The sequence below is a fragment of the Phocoena sinus genome, chromosome 2 (assembly GCF_008692025.1).
Source record: "Phocoena sinus isolate mPhoSin1 chromosome 2, mPhoSin1.pri, whole genome shotgun sequence".
Taxonomy (NCBI): Eukaryota; Metazoa; Chordata; class Mammalia; order Artiodactyla; family Phocoenidae; genus Phocoena; species Phocoena sinus.
The window spans coordinates 127,980,507-127,999,349 of record NC_045764.1 but is presented as its reverse complement, the minus strand read 5'-3'; the positions used below and the strand labels follow the sequence as shown (position 1 = coordinate 127,999,349).

Genomic DNA, 18,843 nt, shown 5'->3' with positions numbered 1-18,843 from the left:
ACAAGGATGTCCACTCTCACCACTGTTTTATTCAACATAGTTTTGGAAGTCCTAGCCACAGCAATCAGAGAAGAAAAAGCAATAAAAGGAATACAAATTAGAAAAGAAGAAGTATAACTGTCACTGTTTGCAGATGACATGATATTATACATAGAGAATCCTAAAAATGCCACCAGAAAACTACTAGAGCTAATCAATGAATTTGGTAAAGTTACAGGATACAAAATTAATGCACAGAAATCTCTTGCATTCCTATACACTAATGATGAAGAATCTGAAAGAGACATTAAGGAAAAACTCGCATTTACCATTGCAACAGATAGAATAAAATACCTAGGAGTAAACCTACCTAGGGAGACAAAAGACCTGTATGCAGAAAACTATAAGACACTGATGAAAGAAATTAAAGATGATACCAACAGATGGAGAGATATACCATGTTCTTGGATTGGAAGAATCAATATTGTGAAAATGCCTATACTACCCAAAGCGATCTACAGATTCAATGCAATCCCTATCAAATTACCAGTGGCATTTTTTACAGAACTAGAACAAAAATTCTTAAAATTTGTATGGAGACACAAAAGACCCTGAATAGCCAAAGCAGTCTTGAGGGGAAAAAACGGAGCTGGAGGCATCAGACTCCCTGACTTCAGACTATACTACACAGCTACAGTAATCAAGACAATATGGTACTGGCACAAAAACAGAAACATAGATCAATGGAACAAGATAGAAAGCCCAGAGATAAACCCATGCACCTATGGTCAACTAATCTATGACAGAGGAGGCAAGGATATACAATGGAGAAAAGATAGTCTCTTCAATAAGTGGTGCTGGGAAAACTGGACAGCTACATGTAAAAGAATGAAATTAGAACCCTCCTTAACACCATACACAAAAAGAAACTCAAAATGGATTAAAGACCTAAGTGTAAGGCCAGACACTATAAAACTCTTAGAGGAAAACATAGGAAGAACACTCTTTGACATAAATCACAGCAAGATCTTTTTTTGATCCACCTCCTAGAGTAAGGGAAATAAAAACAAAAATAAACAAATGGGACCTAATGAAACTTAAAAGCTTTTGCACAGCAAAGGAAACCATAAGACGAAAAGACAACCCTCAGAATGGGAGAAAATATTTGCAAATGAATCAACAGACAAAGGATTAATCTCCAAAATATATAAACAGCTCATGCAGCTCAATATTAAACAAACAACCCAATCCAAAAATGGGCAGAAGACCTAAATAGACATTTCTCCAAAGAAGACATACAGATGGCCAAGAAGCACATGAAAAGCTGTTTAACATCACTAATTATTAGAGAAATGCAAATCAAAACTACAGTGAGGTATCACCTCACACCAGTTAGAATGGGCATCCTCAGAAAATCTACAAGCAACAAATGCTGGAGAGGGTGTTGAGAAAAGGGAACCCTCTTGCACTGTTGGTGGGAATGTAAGTTGATACAGCCACTCTGGTGAACAGTATGGAGGTTCCTTAAAAAACTGAAAATAGAATTACCATATGATCCAGCAATCCCACTACTGGGCATATACCCAGAGAAAACCATAATTCAAAAAGACACATGCACCCCAATGTTCATTGCAGCACTATTTACAATAGCCAGGTCATGGAAGCAACCTAAATGCCTGTCGACAGACAAATGGATGAAGAAAGTGTGGTACATATATACAATGGAATATTACTCAGCCATAAAATGGAACAAAATTGAGTCATTTGTTGAGACGTGGATGGATCTGGAGACTGTCATACAGAGTGAAGTAAGGAAAACAAATACCGTATTTTAACGCATGTATGTGGAACCTAGAAAAATGGTACAGATGAGCCGGTTTGCAGGGCAGAAGTTGAGATGCAGATGTAGAGAACAAACGTATGGACACCAAGAGGGGAAAGCCGCGGGGCGGGGTGGGGATGGTGGTGTTATGAATTGGGCGATTGCGATTGACATGTATACACTAATTGTATAAAATTGATGACTAATAAGAACCTGCTGTATAAAAAAATAAAATTGAAAAAAATTTTTAAAAAGCTTCAAGAAGATTGGCATATACACATTACTATATATAAAATAGATAACTAATAAGAATCTATAGCACAGGGAACTCTACTCAATACTCTTTTAATGACCTATGTGGGAATAGAATCTAAAAAAGAGTGGATATATGTATATGTATAACTGATTCACTTTGCTGTAGAGCAGAAAGTAACACAACATTTTAAATCAACTATAGTCCAATAAAAATTAATTAAAATAAGAAAGAATGACTGCTCTAAATTATCTAAAATGTTTTCTTAGCTTCATCTAGACCATTCACGCCATCTGAGTGGCTAAAATAAATTGTTTTACCAAAAATGTTCTACAGAAATGTCATGACTTCTATTAGCAGATGTTAAGAGAAGTAGCGCTGTGAATATCAGCAAAGTGATGAAAGTTGCTTCCTGCAAAGATGTTGTTGACAGTATTGTTCATTATGCTACCCTGGTGTCCTGTTAATACAGGAACTCCTTCCTATGTGCATACACCCCCCCACACACACCATCCCCCCCCCCCCAAATACCAGGAAAATTTCTCTCTAATAGTTTCCTTAATCCTTTTGCTTTTTCTGAATTACTGACTTATTTTTATCTCAGGGACACTGTGATGCACGTAACTGATCTTGTTTTCATCTTCCCATTGGCTACTGCAAAATGCAAAGCAAAATCTAGTCACTGTATATAGCATGCATCTTACTTTCTTCCCCATATTTACCGTTTGCTTCATTTTATTTTTGTAACTCATCTTTCTAGAACTAGCAGAGGTATTAACTAAATGTAATATTGAGCCTTTCTCAGCTCAGTTAGCCTTGCATAGGACTTTGTTCTTTTAAATTGACTTACATACAGTTTTTGACAAGACAGTTACAAAATATAATTTCTGTGTTTATTTCAAAGGCTAGTTTAAAATCACAGAAAAAAATCATAATTTGTGTTTCTTTTCTAAGTTCTAGTTTTTAATGCATGTTATATAACTGTAACCTTGTTTTTTTCCCCCCAAGGCAGCCAACAGTTAGATTCCATTCATGTAACACAGTTGGAGAGAGATACTGTTTTAGTGTGTTTAGACAGTAAGTATTATTTTAAAGTTTATTCTAAGTATACTACTTGATATAACATACCTTTTCATGGAATTGATTCTAATAGAATCAGTAAAGTAGATTTGCAGTTTTCCACCTTAAGTGGCATTGTTTTATTGATGAAAAACCTAAATTGGCTACAGATGTAGTAACTAATTGATCTGTTTGTCAGACTATCCTCTGTGACCTTTTTCTTTATTCTGTTTGGCCTACTTGGGAACATTACACAGTCAGCCCTCTGTATCTGTAGGTTCCACATCCTCTATTCAGCCAACCATGGATTGAAAATATTTAGAAAAAAAATTCCAGAAAGCTCAAAAAGCAAACCTGAATTTGCAAGTGCCTGGCAACTATTTATATAGCTTTTGTGTTGTATTAGTTATTATAAGTAATCTAGGATGTACTGTGTAGCACAGGGAGCTATACTCAATATTATGTAATAACCTATAAGGGAAAAAAATCTGAAACTATATCTACATATATATACACACACATACGTATAACTGAATCGCTGTGCTATACACCTGAAACTTACATGATATTGTAAATCAACTATATTTCAATAAAAATATTTTTTAAAATTAAAGTCTGTGGGAGGTTGTGTGTAGGTTATATGCAAACACTAGGCCATTTCATATAAGGCACTTGAGGATCCATGGACTTTGGTCTCCGTGAGGGGTACTGGAACCAATTCCCCGTGGATACTGAGGGACAACTGTATTAGAATAGTTTGCCATAACCTTGGGGTAAAATTCTGTATAAAATTATTCTGTACAAAATTCTGTATAATTCATCATAATTAATGAAAAATAGAAGGTTATACTAATTTGGTCACTTGTAGTCATATAACATGAACTTTTGGAATCATGTCAGTGTGATATTCTAATGCACAAATAGATTTGACACCTTTACCTGCTAGTAGTGATTCTTTTGATGCAGTGAGAGATGTTACTGATAGATGTGTGTTGTACTGTATATGCAGTGGAAGAGACAGAAAAACTTTAACAACAGGTGTTTTCAATTTTGCAAACAAAGCACTCTAATTCTTAAAATCCCCCTTACTTTAATGCAATGAATCCTGCAAGTGAAATTCACCCAGACTTGGCATTATATTTGAAATTTGGCAATATTTGCTGTGGTTTGATTCACTCCAATATTTTAAAATTACTAGACCTGCCCATAGATGTTTAGGGTTATTTTTAAAATTGTTCCACTACTTAATTTACCTGTATTTTTGTCTTAATTTCTATTCTCTAAAGTGTTCCCTAGTGGATTTGCCTTATAGAATCATAAAGATCATCTAATATTATAGATAAGTAAACCAAACCCCAGGGTGTTTCATTTGCCCATTATCCCTTAAGTATTTTTGCTTCTTTGAATACTGATAAGATTGGCATGTTGTTTGGTTACTCTTAAGTGAATTTGATAAATTATTTTTTACCCAAACAAGTAGAAGACTCAGTACTAATTAATGAAGTAAACAGATGATCAGAATTTAATTGTAGTAATATTGAACCTTTAACATTAAATGCCTAAATACCTTCTGAGTCAAACAAGGAAAATAAATTGTACTTAGTTTTCATTTTGTTGATTTATGTATTTTAAAAAAAATTTTTTAAACCTTTGATTAATTAGGACTTCCATTTCCCAGCTATTCATGGTAAATGGAAAGTTGACTTTCTTCAGTTGTTCTTTTTTTCTTAGGGGAGCAGTGTAACACTTTGAAAATTGTTTGTCAACTCTATGGTATAAATCAGTTTTACTAAGCAGCAATGGAGATAGGTGTGTAATCACAATAGGTGTGTAATAACAAATAATGGTAGACAGATGAGAAAGTAATGCAGAGTAAAGATATCTTCCAAGTCAGAGCTAAGATGGTTAAATTAAAAAACAAATGGACAAAAGGGAAATAGAAATACTCACATATACTGTCTATCCCAGAGTTTACTTAAAAAGAAATTCTGACTTTTGAGAGTACTATCTTTTCCTCCCTTGTACTTCTGTAGAATATTAGTTACATACTAAAGTTAAGAATTACTGCAAATATTACTTATCATATGTTATGTAATTTGTAAGGGGGAAAAAACCAACTCTTATTGCTGAATATTTAGGCACCAAGTTAACCACTATTAAAGAAACACTTCACTTTTTAAAAAATGAGAACGTAAGTGTTCAATATAAACTATGAAAAAAAATGCTGGTGGAATTGCCATTTACAACGGAGGCCTCACTCTTATAGAATCTATCAGTGACAGTTTTTCACTGGGCATACTTGAATCAAGAGAAATAATTGAACTTTATTAATATCATTATATATCCATGTAAAATCCACTTATCAAGTTACATTTATTTTAGCAAATCTGCATTTCCAGTCTTGACTTGTTTTTTCTTTTTTTAAGAATTTGTAAAAATTGTAAATCTACAAGGAAAACTAAAATCAAGTAAGAAACTGGCCTCTGAGCTAAGTTTTGATTTTCGCATTGAATCTGTAGGTAAGTCTCCTTTTATTAATAATGCATTTAGAGTACTTGGTTTTTTGTTCATTCTATACTTAGGGTTATCTAGACCAGCACTGTCTCATAGAAGTTTCTTTGATATAGAAATGTTCTCTGTGTTCTTAAATACAGTAGTCATTAACCACACTTGTTAAGTACTTGAAACATGGCTAGTGCTACATTTTAATTTTAATTAATTTAAAATTTGATGTAAATAGCCACACAGGGCTAGTTACTATAATATTAGACAGTGCAGGTCTGGACCGTAATAAATCTTTTATTGTCGTTTCTTGAATATTTAAAACATGAAATCATTTCTTCTATTCATTGTTCCCTTTGCTGCATCAAGTGAATTATACTTCTTCCAATTCTTTCCAAATCATGAAGGTATTTGTGTGATGTGATTAACAATGTTAGATATGCTAGAATTCTTTGCCGTGTAAGATTCTGGTTGGTGTGTGTTGATGGTTTTTGCTTTTAGGTCTATTTAAATATAAATACTTTCCCACAGAATCTGGAAAATACTATGCCATTTGAATTTGCTTCCTTGTCAATGAGTGTTTTACTCTGTAATATCATTGGTATTATGATAAAAATTATTATTGTTTGCATCCTCACTGATTATATGTCAGTAAGTATTTTCTTCAAGGGTGATAGAACTTATGAAAAAATACTGTGGGTGGAAACATTTTGAACAATTCATGATATGGTTCTACTTTAAGTCAAAAACAGTTAAAACAAAATTGGTGATTTTTATTTGGACTGTAAAAACTATATGTATTTTATAATTAAATGTATATACTTTAAAAAATGTGTTTCTTACTGTTTAGAAAGTTTTCTGTTGATTTTTTAAAAATTTAATGGTTTCTCAAGTGGAGTTTTGCCCTGTTGCAAAGAACATTCATTCATCCCTCTGGGTAACCCTCTTACATAGGAATAATTTGCTTATGATTGGAAATTTTATTCAAGCAGAAAACCTAAACTTTCTGTAGATGCCATGACAAAAGGAATTTTGGAAATATTTTCTTCTTTTACTCCTTTGTATGCTGGCTGTTGCACGCCAGTTTCTAAGGTTTAATATTTTCAATAGAGATTCCAATATACAGATCTTTAGGTCCTCTTAATTTTAACTGAAACACACTAGTACCTCAACTTTTTCATATATGCCACATTTTTTAGGGTATTTTCGTTCTACAAAAGTTTGTTCCTCCTAGGCTACCATCTCTTCTTTCCAGTGAACTTTGGAATAATTTCAAGGATCCTCCTGGGTAAAAAGAGTCCCTTTAAGTCACCTTTTAAAAACAAAGCCAGTACTACCTGTTTTTTTATTTCATGGCTAGTGAAGCTTGTATGATTGGTTATTGTAAAATACTTTAATGTTTATTGAGCTAAATTATGTTTCCAGAACATTCTTATGTTAACTTTTTACAGAGTCAATATTCTAGTAAGAAATATAATAAATTTCAATCACTTTCTCCCATCATCTTTACTGGTATAGGGCATATGGCTAACTCTCCAACAATCAAATTGGTTTTGTCCTTCTCTCACTATGCTTTAATGACTCTAGCCTCTGGCCAGGAAGGACCCAGAGGCCCTGCTGCCTCCCCCCCCACCCCAAAATTGGGGACCCTGCCACTCTGTTTCACCACTAAGTGACCCCATGTGTGTGCTTCAGTGGGCCCAGCACAGGCAGGACACAGAAATGGACAAGGCACAATGAACAGGTTTTCCTCCAAGACCCTCAGGCCACCCCAGGGGATCGTGGGAGATGGGTGGGCAGCAAGAAGGGATATGGCATGTCATGAGGTGGCCACACTTTGGGGTCACGGTCGTTCCTGATTCCAAAGCCATCAAGAAGTTGGGCAAGCTTGGCTCAAATCTGTGACCACACTTGTGAACAGTGGGACCTGCAAGGACAGGGCAAAGGCCCGGTGGGCTCTGGAGGCCTAATGGGGTTGGGCAGCAACAGTGAGTACTATAGCTGAGAGCCCCTAGCCCCTCCAAATAAGAATTGGTTCACAGATCAAAAATATTCAGTGTGTGGTTAAATTTTAGATTACAGGACAGGTTTATTTTTAAAAATTAATTTTATAATAGGGAATATGTGAACAGAAATAAAAGATGCTTCCTTAATAGCAACTTCTAAATATATCACATTATTTAAATAATCATGTTTTTTAATCCAAAAAACCAGTTATGTTTTTATTATTTACGTAAGACAAAAGATAGTATATGAAAGAAAAATTAATATGCTGATGTCCAGCTTATCAAAAGTTAGCCCATTTTTAAATAAATGCCTGTTATAATGTATCTTTGAAAACTTCCATGACCCTGCCTCAATAAATTGAGCTTTGTCATGACTTAGCCACAAAAATGTTGGGAACTAATGGTCTAGACAGTGGAATTTTGCACCAAGCACTTGAATAGCCTTACATTTTCATTTATTAAGGACAGTTAAGGAAAATGTATAATGCACTACTACGTGCCTTATTTTAGTCCCGTTCTCCCTTATCTTTTTAGTATGCCTTCAAGACAGTGTGTTGGCTTTCTGGAAACATGGGATGCAGGGTAAAAGCTTCAAATCAGATGAGGTAAGATTTCTCAAATGACCTCCAGTGATTCCCATTAAAGATTTTAAATGTTGAAACATTCGTTTTATGTATTTTCTTTCTGAACCCACGTTGCTATGTTTAATGCCTTTAATGCCAGTAGAACAAAACTGCCAGTATTTTCCCTTCAAATAATGTTGTTTTGTATTTATTGTATTATCAGTGGCCACAAGGAATTGTCAAACATGAGTTTACACAATTTCAGTCCTCTTATTTGTAATTTACAAATATGGTTGCTAAACTTACTAAACTTTTCTAAAGGTAATAAGCCTTTTCCATAATCTATAAATGTGCAGCTTTTTAAATATAAATTTATTTTATTGATTTTTATTTTTGGCTACGTTGGATCTTCGTTGCTGCACGCGGGCTTTTCTCCAGTTGTGGCGAACGGGAGCTATTCTTTGTTGTGGTGCACAGGCTTCTCATTGTGGTGGCTTCTCTTGTTGGGACCACGGGCTCTAGGTGCTCGGGCTTCAGTAGTTGTGGCTCGTGGGCCTAGTTGCTCCGTGGCATGTGAGATCTTCCCAGACCAGGGCTTGAACCTGTGTCCCCTGCATTGACAGGCGGATTCTTAACCACTGCACCACCAGGGAAGCCCCTGCAGCTTCTTTTTTAATGTTATATTTTAAATTCTAAATTAATATGTATTGGATCACAGGACTAAGGAAAATCTAAGAAAATTAATTCATTTACTAAATATTTATTGAGTATCGAATACATTTAATTTAGAACACTATTCTTATTATAGCATTGGAGACATAATGAAGCATAATTATAAATAATATCAAACCCTTATGATGTTTATCTTCCAGGCACTTTACAAATGCTATCTTATTGAAGGCTAATAATATAGTGGGATTTAGGTACAATTCAAAGTAATGTACTATTCATATTCCCGATTTTACAGGTACAGAGTAATTAAGTAACTTACCCAGAGTTACAGAACTAGTTAAGTGACAGAGCCTGGATGTGAAGGGTCTCCAAAAATCACTTCTACTGAGATAATCGGGATATATATTTCATGTAGGAGGTGGGACTTGGGCTCCCACCTTGAGAGGTGAATCCTAACAGTTAAGAGAATACTAACAGAAACATTTCCCATTTGTGTGAGTACCTGTGTAATTCTTGCACACCAGGGCCTCACAAATTTATAGACTTATTTTGAAGCTTAAAATCTTCTATTTGAATTACCTTTACACTGTTATTTAGATATAACTATTTCCACCTCTTATATGAATGCAGAAATAGAATGCTTCCAAGTAAAAATGATATAAATCAGTGGAATTAGAATGCTTCCAAGGGAAAATGACATAAATCAGCTTGTCTTTGAAAGCGTCTGTTTAGTTACTGACCCATGTCACTAAATGTCACCAGGCCCCTGCATTTAATGAAGCCTACAGTCCTACTTACTGCCATAACATTAATTGTCCTTAGATGCTATTTTCACTGTGTCACTCCTGTGGTTAGAAATCTGTAGAAGTTACTTGTTGTTTACCATATCAAGTGTGAATTCTACCTCCTATTTTTAAGTCATCTTGCTTACCTTTTTCTTTCTGGTTTTGTTCTCATCCTTCAATTTGGGCCTAGCTATAATGTTCATAATGTAATATTCAGCCATTCTAGTCCACAATGATTGGAACATTTCTGAACTGAATACTCTGAAAATCAGCTGCATTTAGTATAGCACCCGATTTATTTTCTGGTTCAAGTTTATTAATTCCATCTTCTCAGCTAGACTGCAAACTCATTGATAGCAGAGTATTTTTATACTTATTTTATATCTACACTGTCAAGAGTTTGTGTTCTTCCAAAAGCTGACCCTAAAACAAGGACTCAGGTCCTTGTTTATTTGGGAGTAGATCCCAGAAAAACAAGTGACAGAGTAAGGAATGTAAGATGCAGAGGGACAAAAAGCCAACAAAGAGCACATTAATAAACTGCTTCTCACTATGGGCAACGAGGGCTTAATCCTATAGGGACTACTGAGGAACAGTGTGGAGCACACCTCAGAATTGGCTCATCAAAAGGTGGGGAGGCGGGTGCATTTATACACCAACTGCTGTCCCTGGTAGTTAAGGGTTTCCCCCAGAGGTGTCAACTCCCCACACTTTGGAATAGTACCTGTGCACGACTGAGTACCTTCTTTCTTTAGTTTTGGAGAAGACAGAGCAGAGGAATACCCCCAGTACACAGATGTAAGACACAGGTGCATGGGCGTGTCTACCACAGCTCTGCTGAAATCAGGTGGGCTGAGGGGTGCCACCTCAAGCATCTGCCCTATGACGTAAATGAAAGAGTAGGGGCTGTGCAGTCCAGCAAACCTGTACTCAGATCTTGGGTCTACTAGTTATATGACCTAAAAGTAAGTTACTTAACCTCACTGAGTCTTAGTTTTCTCTTTAATAATATGGGAATGATAATACATATCATAAAAAGTTTTAAGGAAAGTGCTTGACCCAAACGGATGTTCCATAAATGTTGATTTGTTTCTACTAATAAGCAGTCAAAAAAAACCTTACTAAAATCTATTTAATTTGAGGAATTGAGTGTATCAAAAATTATCATTCTTTTTAATACTTGCTCTATCTAAATGATTTTTAAATTATAATTTAAATAATATGGGGACTAATAATATGGGATATTTTCTTTCATAGGTTACCCAGGAGATTTCAGATGAAACAAGAGTTTTCCGCTTATTAGGATCAGACAGGTAATAGTTTGGTTGTTTTATTACCAAAGGAGTTCAACAGTTGTATTTTTAATTATACTGTCAACCTCTGACTGTGTTTCAAACACTTATTTTTCAATATACTTATATTGTTTCAATGTATTTATTTATATTCAATAGAAGTAACATTGGTTTATAACATTTATATAAATTTCATGTATACAATATTATATTTCTAGTTCTATATACCCTACAGTGTGCTCACCACCAAAAGTTTAGTTTCCTTTCATCATCACACAATTAACCCCCTTTACCCATTTCACTCTCCCTCCACCCCTACCTCTTCCCCCTGGTAGCCACTCTGTATCTACGTGTTTGTTTTTGTTTGGTTTGTTTATTTATTTATTTTTATGTATGTTAAACAAAACTCTTAGAGGCTTCAGAATCTTAGAGAAATCTCCCTGTATCTTTATTGAGAGAGAAAAAAAATATTTTAATTAGTCAATTAAGCAAGCTCTTGTCAGTGTGAGGATCATGATTCTAGAAACAGTCACACTCAGCCAAGACAAAATGTGTTAGATGGGAGTTTATGTCCCTAAGATGGGAGTTTATGTCCCTAGTATCATGACATATTTCAGGCTCCTTTGTTTTCATCATTTCTCCCTGGCATGTTAACTTCTATTAACTGTTACTGTATATATCCAACAGAATGTGCACGTTCTGACATGTACTTTTATATCACAAGATATTTGACTGAGTCTCTGAGGTAATTCTAAATTAGAAGGAATTATGTGGTCTCTGTGATCAAAGTGAAAGATAAGTTCCAAAACTATGCCATCTTATGAAAAAAGAATTACAGCTTTTGTTCTTCAAAGTCTATGTTATCTACCTCTACAATGAATAAAATACCTATCCCTTCCTATTTTCCAAAAGTTGTTACTGCAGCAAAACTGGCTATAGTGGTATACATTAGTCCCGAGGCAAGGATTGAGAACCTCTGATCTTCAAGTTCAGTCTAATCACAAAACCATTGCTTAGATATTACACACTTAAGGAAGTCGGGGAGAATTGGAGTTATGACTCCATAAAAATTTTTTAAACAGACTTTTGTAAAGAGAAAAAGGATTTTTGGAAAATGGCAACTACCCATTGCCGTTGAAAAGGCAAGCCCAGAGAGCATGGCAACCTAGTAACTAGTCCTGCATAAAAGAGAATTGGAGGACCACCTGGTAAATGACTGTAGAATGGGAGGCCCTTTGCTTCTCCAGGAAGGGCTGACAAAAGAATTGTAGATCATTCAGTGATCCTGGCACAAATAGCACTCTGGTGAGACATAGTATGAGAGATTTCTGCTTGATAGAGGGTAGGCATCAGAAGCCATTTCTCTTAGTTACTTGTTTCCTTCCAACTCCTTCCCGCAGAATCTTCTCTTTCATCTATCCCTTCTTTGTTTGTATTGTTTCTCCGTTCTCTGTCACTCTTGCCCTAAAAAACTACCTTTTTCAGACCATTGCCTTGTTCTGATTATCTTCTTACTTGGGCATCTCCTTGATTTTAAGACATATATCTTAACCAAGGCTTTTGTTTTGTGTTAATTTTTAAAGTGATTTGTTAAATTGTATTGTTTAAATATATGTATTAATGTCTAGGAGGAAAGAAAACTATGTCAGAATATTAATAATGGTAAACTCTGGGCAGTTGAATTATAGGTAATTTTATTTTCCCCTTCTACTTTTCTTTAATGCATGCTTTAAGTATATATTACTTTTTTGTTTTCATTTCAAAAGTAATAATATGCTAGTTGTAGGAAATTCATACACTAGAAAAATATAAATTATTTATGCAACTCCTCCCACCTCCCATTTCCCCTTCTAGACTTTTTTCTCTGCACAGGCATATTGTTTTTATTTTGTTCTCAAACCTGTCTTCCCACAGTGTAGATCCTATGATATGACACTTGATTGGTTTTTCTTCCTATTGGTCCTTTATTGAACTCTTACCCTGCCTTTGTTCCAGGGACAAGGGAGATGGCCCCATTTCATACTTTACTATTTATTTGCAAATACCTTGAAGAACAGTGTGAGCGGGTGCCTCTTAAAACTCTGTTTTATTGTCTCAGCCCTTCCTCCATCCCCTTCTTGTTCATGTATATTCTAAAGCTTTATTATACCTTTTTTTGGCATATATGAGTAAAGCAAATTTGTTTTTAGTTGGAATAAGATGAGACTATCCTGAAATGTTTTTAATATTTTATATTCATAAATTCATCAATTCTTATTCAGTTTTGTTTTTAAGCTATAAAATGTAAAGCTGAATTTGTGCATCTATTAATGTGATCTCTGTGTAATTTTATGTGAGTGTGAACAATGATATTCTTTCCTGGTTTGATGTTAGTATTTGAAGATGAAATCTCTGTTTCTACTCTTTAACAAGACTTTTTGTTTTGATTTAATTGCAGGGTTGTTGTTTTGGAAAGTAGGCCAACAGAAAATCCTACTGCACACAGCAATCTTTACATCTTGGCTGGACATGAAAATAGTTACTAAGCAACAGAAATTGGTCTCAAATGACAGGAAAATGAATACACTCCATTGAAAGCAAAAATATCTTAAGGAAATGCAGTACAAACTACACTATGATTTGCTTTAATTGTTATGGGTTATATCTCAAATGATCTGTACTTTAAGGTAGAATTCAATATTTTCTGTAGCTGGAAACAGCTATTCTATCTCTTGCCACTATGTGGTGGTTTTATCAAGTTTGCTTAATAAAAGCTATGAGACAGATAGTCCTCTAGTTCCAGGAAACACAGTCTTTTTAAAAAAAATGTTTGTAACAAGGATGCCATGATATTTTTAGATAACAACTCATGTGATTATCTTCAGAGAGAGAAATTTAGTGACAGTTTTCTCATTTTATACCATGTTTTATTCCTTCTTAATGAACATAATTTGATAAAGAAATTATCAGGTAAGCCTTTCACTTTTACATTGGCCATTCTGTATGTTTTTGTAAAATAGAATATTTAATCCTTATTTATTAATCTCTTGCTGGAGTGGTGTAATGTATCTAACTTTTAGCAAAGGAAGGTTGCAGAGCAGCTTAAATTTTTTTATAATATATAAAAATTTTGTTTACCTTTTAAGACTAGTACTTTGAGGGTTTAAAGGCTGTGTTTGGAGGTTCAATACATACATGCAATATTATTTAATGCAAGTATTTTGTAATATAATATCATCCAGAATTGCCTTAAAAGAGAGTTTTGTGTTTTCAACTACATATAATTGTAGGGGGTCATACAGAAGATAATGATGATGGTTGAAATATTGTTAGAAGGAGTGTGTATTTCTAGATGTGACTACTGTGTGTATGTATTCTTGACAAGCAGTATAATATACCTGTGATTTTTTTTTTTTTACATTAGGGATAATGCATAAGAAATTAATCTTCATATATATTATCATCCCTAATGTAGGGGGGGAAAGTGTTTAACTGCCCATGATATGTATTTTACTTATACTATACCAGAGTGGAAATTGTAAAGCAACTACATGTGTATTCTTGGGTTTTTCACATATATAGATCTTCATTTTGAGTAGGTTAAAAAAAAAAATCTTTAAATGAAATTTAATTCCTGATGGGATAGTATAAATAAGTATTATAAAAATCAGTATTCTAAAGATAAGTAAGGATTGGGCCATTCTTGAGTTTTCTTCCTTTCTGCTATTGTTAGTATTTGAACTGAAAGCATCACACTGGTATCTATTGTCATAATGCATTTAACAGTTATTGTTGAGATGATGAACAAAGGGGTGGCAAGAGCAGACTATAAATTCATTTTCACCAGTTCCTTGAGAGAAAGACAGTGTAACTATCTCATTCGGTCTTTAGCAGTCCTGTATAGTAGGTATTATCATCATCTCCTTTTTTTAGATGAGGAGATAAGGGGTTAGCAAGGTTAAGAGACTTAACCCAATTCACACAGCAAGTTAGTGGTTGAGTCAGACCATGAGTCTTGTGACTCTGTTCTTTTCACTATGCAATATGCAAACAATAAAATATTATGCAAATGAGATATATAAAGTATTGTCCTTTAAAAATGCTATGATTTCAGTAAGTGTGTTGCTGTTTGTTTTGGGTATTTTAAATGGGGCCTCTGGACTGAAGGACACTGGATACAATAGATGGCAGGGGACCATACTCAAAACAGGAAATATTTACATTCTGGATACAAAGACCAATATCTTCCTCCTCCTCTCTGAATCCTGGCAGCCAGATCTTCCCATCCTAACAATACTGGAAGAGTCTTCTCTGTGCCATCTGGTCAGTGCAAGTGGAAAGACCTAAAAAGATCCTGACATCAGAAGTGTCCTGGCTAAACTGCCCAGCTGGATAACTCCCAGTTAAAGATAATAAAATACCCAGTGAAAATCGCAATGTGCCCACCACCCCATGCATGCATCCAGAGCTTACAGTTGGTCTTTTAGTCCTATCCAATTACAAATGATTAAACATGAGCTTCCCTGGTGGCGCAGTGGTTGAGAGTCTGCCTGCCGATGCAGGGGACACGGGTTTGTGCCCTGGTCCAGGAAGATCCCACATGCCACGGAGCGGCTGGGCCCGTGAGCCATGGCCGCTGAGCCTGCGCGTCCGGAGCCTGTGCTCCACAATGGGAGAGGCCACAACAGTGAGAGGCCGCGTACCACCAAAAAAAAAAAAAAAAAAGATTAAACAGGGACTTCCCTGGTGGTCCAGTCGGTAATACTCCATGCTCCCAATCCAGGGGGCCCGGGTTCAATCCCTAATTGGGGAACTAGATCCCACATGCATGCCGCAACTAAGAAGCCCGCATGCCACAACACATGTCACAACTAAGAGCCAGTGCAACCAAAATAAATAAATAAATATTTAAAAATAATAATAAAAAATAAAAATGATTAAACAACCAGGAGTTACGAAACATCTGAGGAAAGCCTCTTACAGGAAAGAGAGAAAACAATAGGGGGAAAAGCACCTAACGGAAACAGACTATGCAGAATGAAGAAAATGTCAAAAGAAAAAGTATCTTTGCAAAGAAGTTGCAACTATGAATAGGAGTAGGATACTAAAAAAAGAGCTTTTGAAAAAACAGAGCTATTAGAAAAAATATAGCATAGCTGAATAATTCAATAGATGATTTAGAATATAAAGTTGAAGAAATTTCTCAGAAAATAAAAAGAAATGAAAATATTGGAGAAAAAAATTAACAGGCCAGGAGGCCCAATATCCAATCTCCCAGAGTTCCAAAAAGAACAGAGAAAACAGGGAATCAGTAGAGTATTTCAAGGAATATTCTCAGTACTAAAGAACTTCAGATTTTAGATTGAAAGAACACAGTGGATGAAAAAAATCTTTTATGAAATTTCAGGCATGTTAGGGTCAAAGAGAAGATCTGTTATGTTTCTGAAGAAAAGGGGCAGGTCAAATACCAAGGAATAAGAATTAGAATAACTTCAAATTTCAACAGAAGCAGTGCCTTCAAAATTCTGAAAGAAATTTCCAACCTAAAATTCTGGATTCAAACTATTAATTGAACCTAAGGTTATAATGAAGACATTTTTATTTGTACAAGGTCTCACAAACTTCACCTTTCATATAGTCTTTCTCAAGAAGCTACCAGAGGATGTGCTTCATAAAAATAAGGTCATAAACCAAGCAATATGAAGACATAGGTGCAAAGACTGGGATTCAGCATAGGAGAGAGATGAAGGAACTCCCCAGATGATGAGATATCCAAGGATGACACCACACCAGACATACAGAACATAGGAAGCATATCAGAAGCTCCCAGAGAGGCTTTTTCAGAAAGATTAAATAATAAACTACCTGATGCATCTCCCAGACCCCAAAAAATCAGAGTGAGGAACTTGTGATACTGAAATGGAGAAGGAGGAAAGGTCAATGTAAAGGTATATCATTGAGGTCATTGCTGTGTAGACAATGGCAGCTTGATCCACCAGGTCTTCTGTGAAGCTCTGTGATAGTTCCCACAATTGTCTCCTGAAAGACAAGTGGCTAGACCATTTATCTTGACACGCTCCTCACTAGGTGAGTTGCTGCCGGGACATTACCTCCTGAAGTACCAAGTTGCAGCTTGTACTTGGGCCATGTTGGCTCCTTCAGTGTCAGAGAAGGCCCTGAGGCAGAAAGCTGGAAGAGTAGGAGATAAATCTGAGCTCTCCCTCTGTGGCTGAAATCAGACATGGGTGGAGGGATTCAATCAGTGATGATATTCTTTCTTTCTTTCTTTTTTTTTTAAAGATTTTTTTGATGTGGACCATTTTTAAAGTCTTTATTGGATTTATTACAGCATTGCTTAGTTTCATTTTTTGGCCACAAGGCCTGTGGGATCTTAGCTCCCCGACCAGGGATCGAACCCTCACTTCCTTGCATTGGAAGGAGAAGTCTCAACCACTAGACTGCCAGGGAAGTCCCAATCACTGATGATATTATTTCTAAGCAAAAACTTACCTAAGGTTGAACCAGATGGCTTCACAGGCAAATTCTATCAAACATTTAGAGAAGAGCCAACACCTATCCTTCTCAGACTCTTCCAAAATATAGCAGAGGGAGGAACACTCCCCAACTCATTCTACGATGCCACCATCACCCTGATACCAAAACCAAAGATGTCACAAAGAAAGAAAACTACAGGCCAATATCACTGATGAACATAGATGCAAAAATCCTTAACAAAATACTAGCAAACAGAATCCAGCAGCACATTAAAATGATCATACACCATGATCAAGTGGGGTTTATCACAGGAATGTAAGGATTCTTCAATATATGCAAATCAGTCAATGTGATAAACCATATTAACAAATTGAAGGAGAAAAACCATATGATCATCTCAATAGATGCAGAAAAAGCTTTCGACAAAATTCAACACCAATTTATGATAAAAACCCTCCAGAAAGTAGGCAAAGAGGGAACTTTCCTCAACATAACAAAGGCCATATATGACAAACGCACAGCCAACATCGTTCTCAGTGGTGAAAAACTGAAACCATTTCTTCTAATATCAGGAACAAGACAAGGTTGTCCACTCACACCACTATTATTCAAAAATAGTTTTGGAAGTTTTAGCCACAGCAGTCAGAGAAGAAAAAGAAACAAAAGGAATCCAAGTTAGAAAAGAAGAAGTAAAACTGTCACTGTTTGCAGATGACATGATACTATACATAGAGAATCCTAAAGATACTACCAGAAAACTAGAGCTAATCAATGAATTTGGTAAAGTAGCAGGATACAAAATTAATGCACAGAAATCTCTTACATTCCTATACACTAATCATGAAAACTCTGAAAGAGAAATTAAGGAAACACTCCCATTTACCATTGCAACAAAAAGAATAAAATACCCAGGAATAAACCTACCTAAGGAGACAAAAGACCTGTATACAGAAAACTATAAGACACTGATGAAAGAAATTAAAGATGATACAAACAGATGGAGATATATATTATGTTCTTGGATTGGAAGAATCAACATGGTGAAAATGACTATACTACCCAAAGCGATCTACAGATGCAATGCAATCCCTATCAAATTACCAATGGCATTTTTCACAGAACTAGAACAAAAAATTTCACAATTTGTATGGAAACACAAAAGACCCTGAATTGCCAAAGCAATCTTGAGAAAGAAAAATGGAGCTGGAGGAAGCAGGCTCCTGGACTTCAGACTGTACTACAAAGCTACAGTAATCAAGACAGTATGGTACTGGCACAAAAACAGAAATATAGATCAATGAAAAAGGATAGAAAGCCCAGAGATAAACCCACGCACATATGGTCACCTTATTTTTGATAAAGGAGGCAAGACTATACAATGGAGAAAAGACAGTCTCTTCAATAAGTGGTGCTGGGAAAACTGGACAACTACATGT

At 35.4% G+C, this 18,843-nt stretch overlaps 1 protein-coding gene across 3 annotated transcripts in view; it reads left to right on the top strand.

Annotated features, from left to right (window-relative positions):
- Window positions 1–15,015, top strand: part of MAP4K5 (mitogen-activated protein kinase kinase kinase kinase 5) — a 140,342-nt gene extending 125,327 nt beyond the window's left edge. For all 3 annotated transcript variants that reach the window (XM_032621212.1, XM_032621213.1, XM_032621211.1), the window contains exons 29-33: window positions 3,063–3,131; window positions 5,540–5,632; window positions 8,156–8,226; window positions 10,899–10,954; window positions 13,371–15,015. In XM_032621212.1, coding sequence (XP_032477103.1) covers window positions 3,063–3,131; window positions 5,540–5,632; window positions 8,156–8,226; window positions 10,899–10,954; window positions 13,371–13,458 — 377 coding nt within the window. In that variant the 3' untranslated portion in view covers window positions 13,459–15,015. The remainder of the gene's footprint in view (window positions 1–3,062; window positions 3,132–5,539; window positions 5,633–8,155; window positions 8,227–10,898; window positions 10,955–13,370) is intronic.
- The last annotated feature ends 3,828 nt before the right edge of the window (window positions 15,016–18,843 follow it).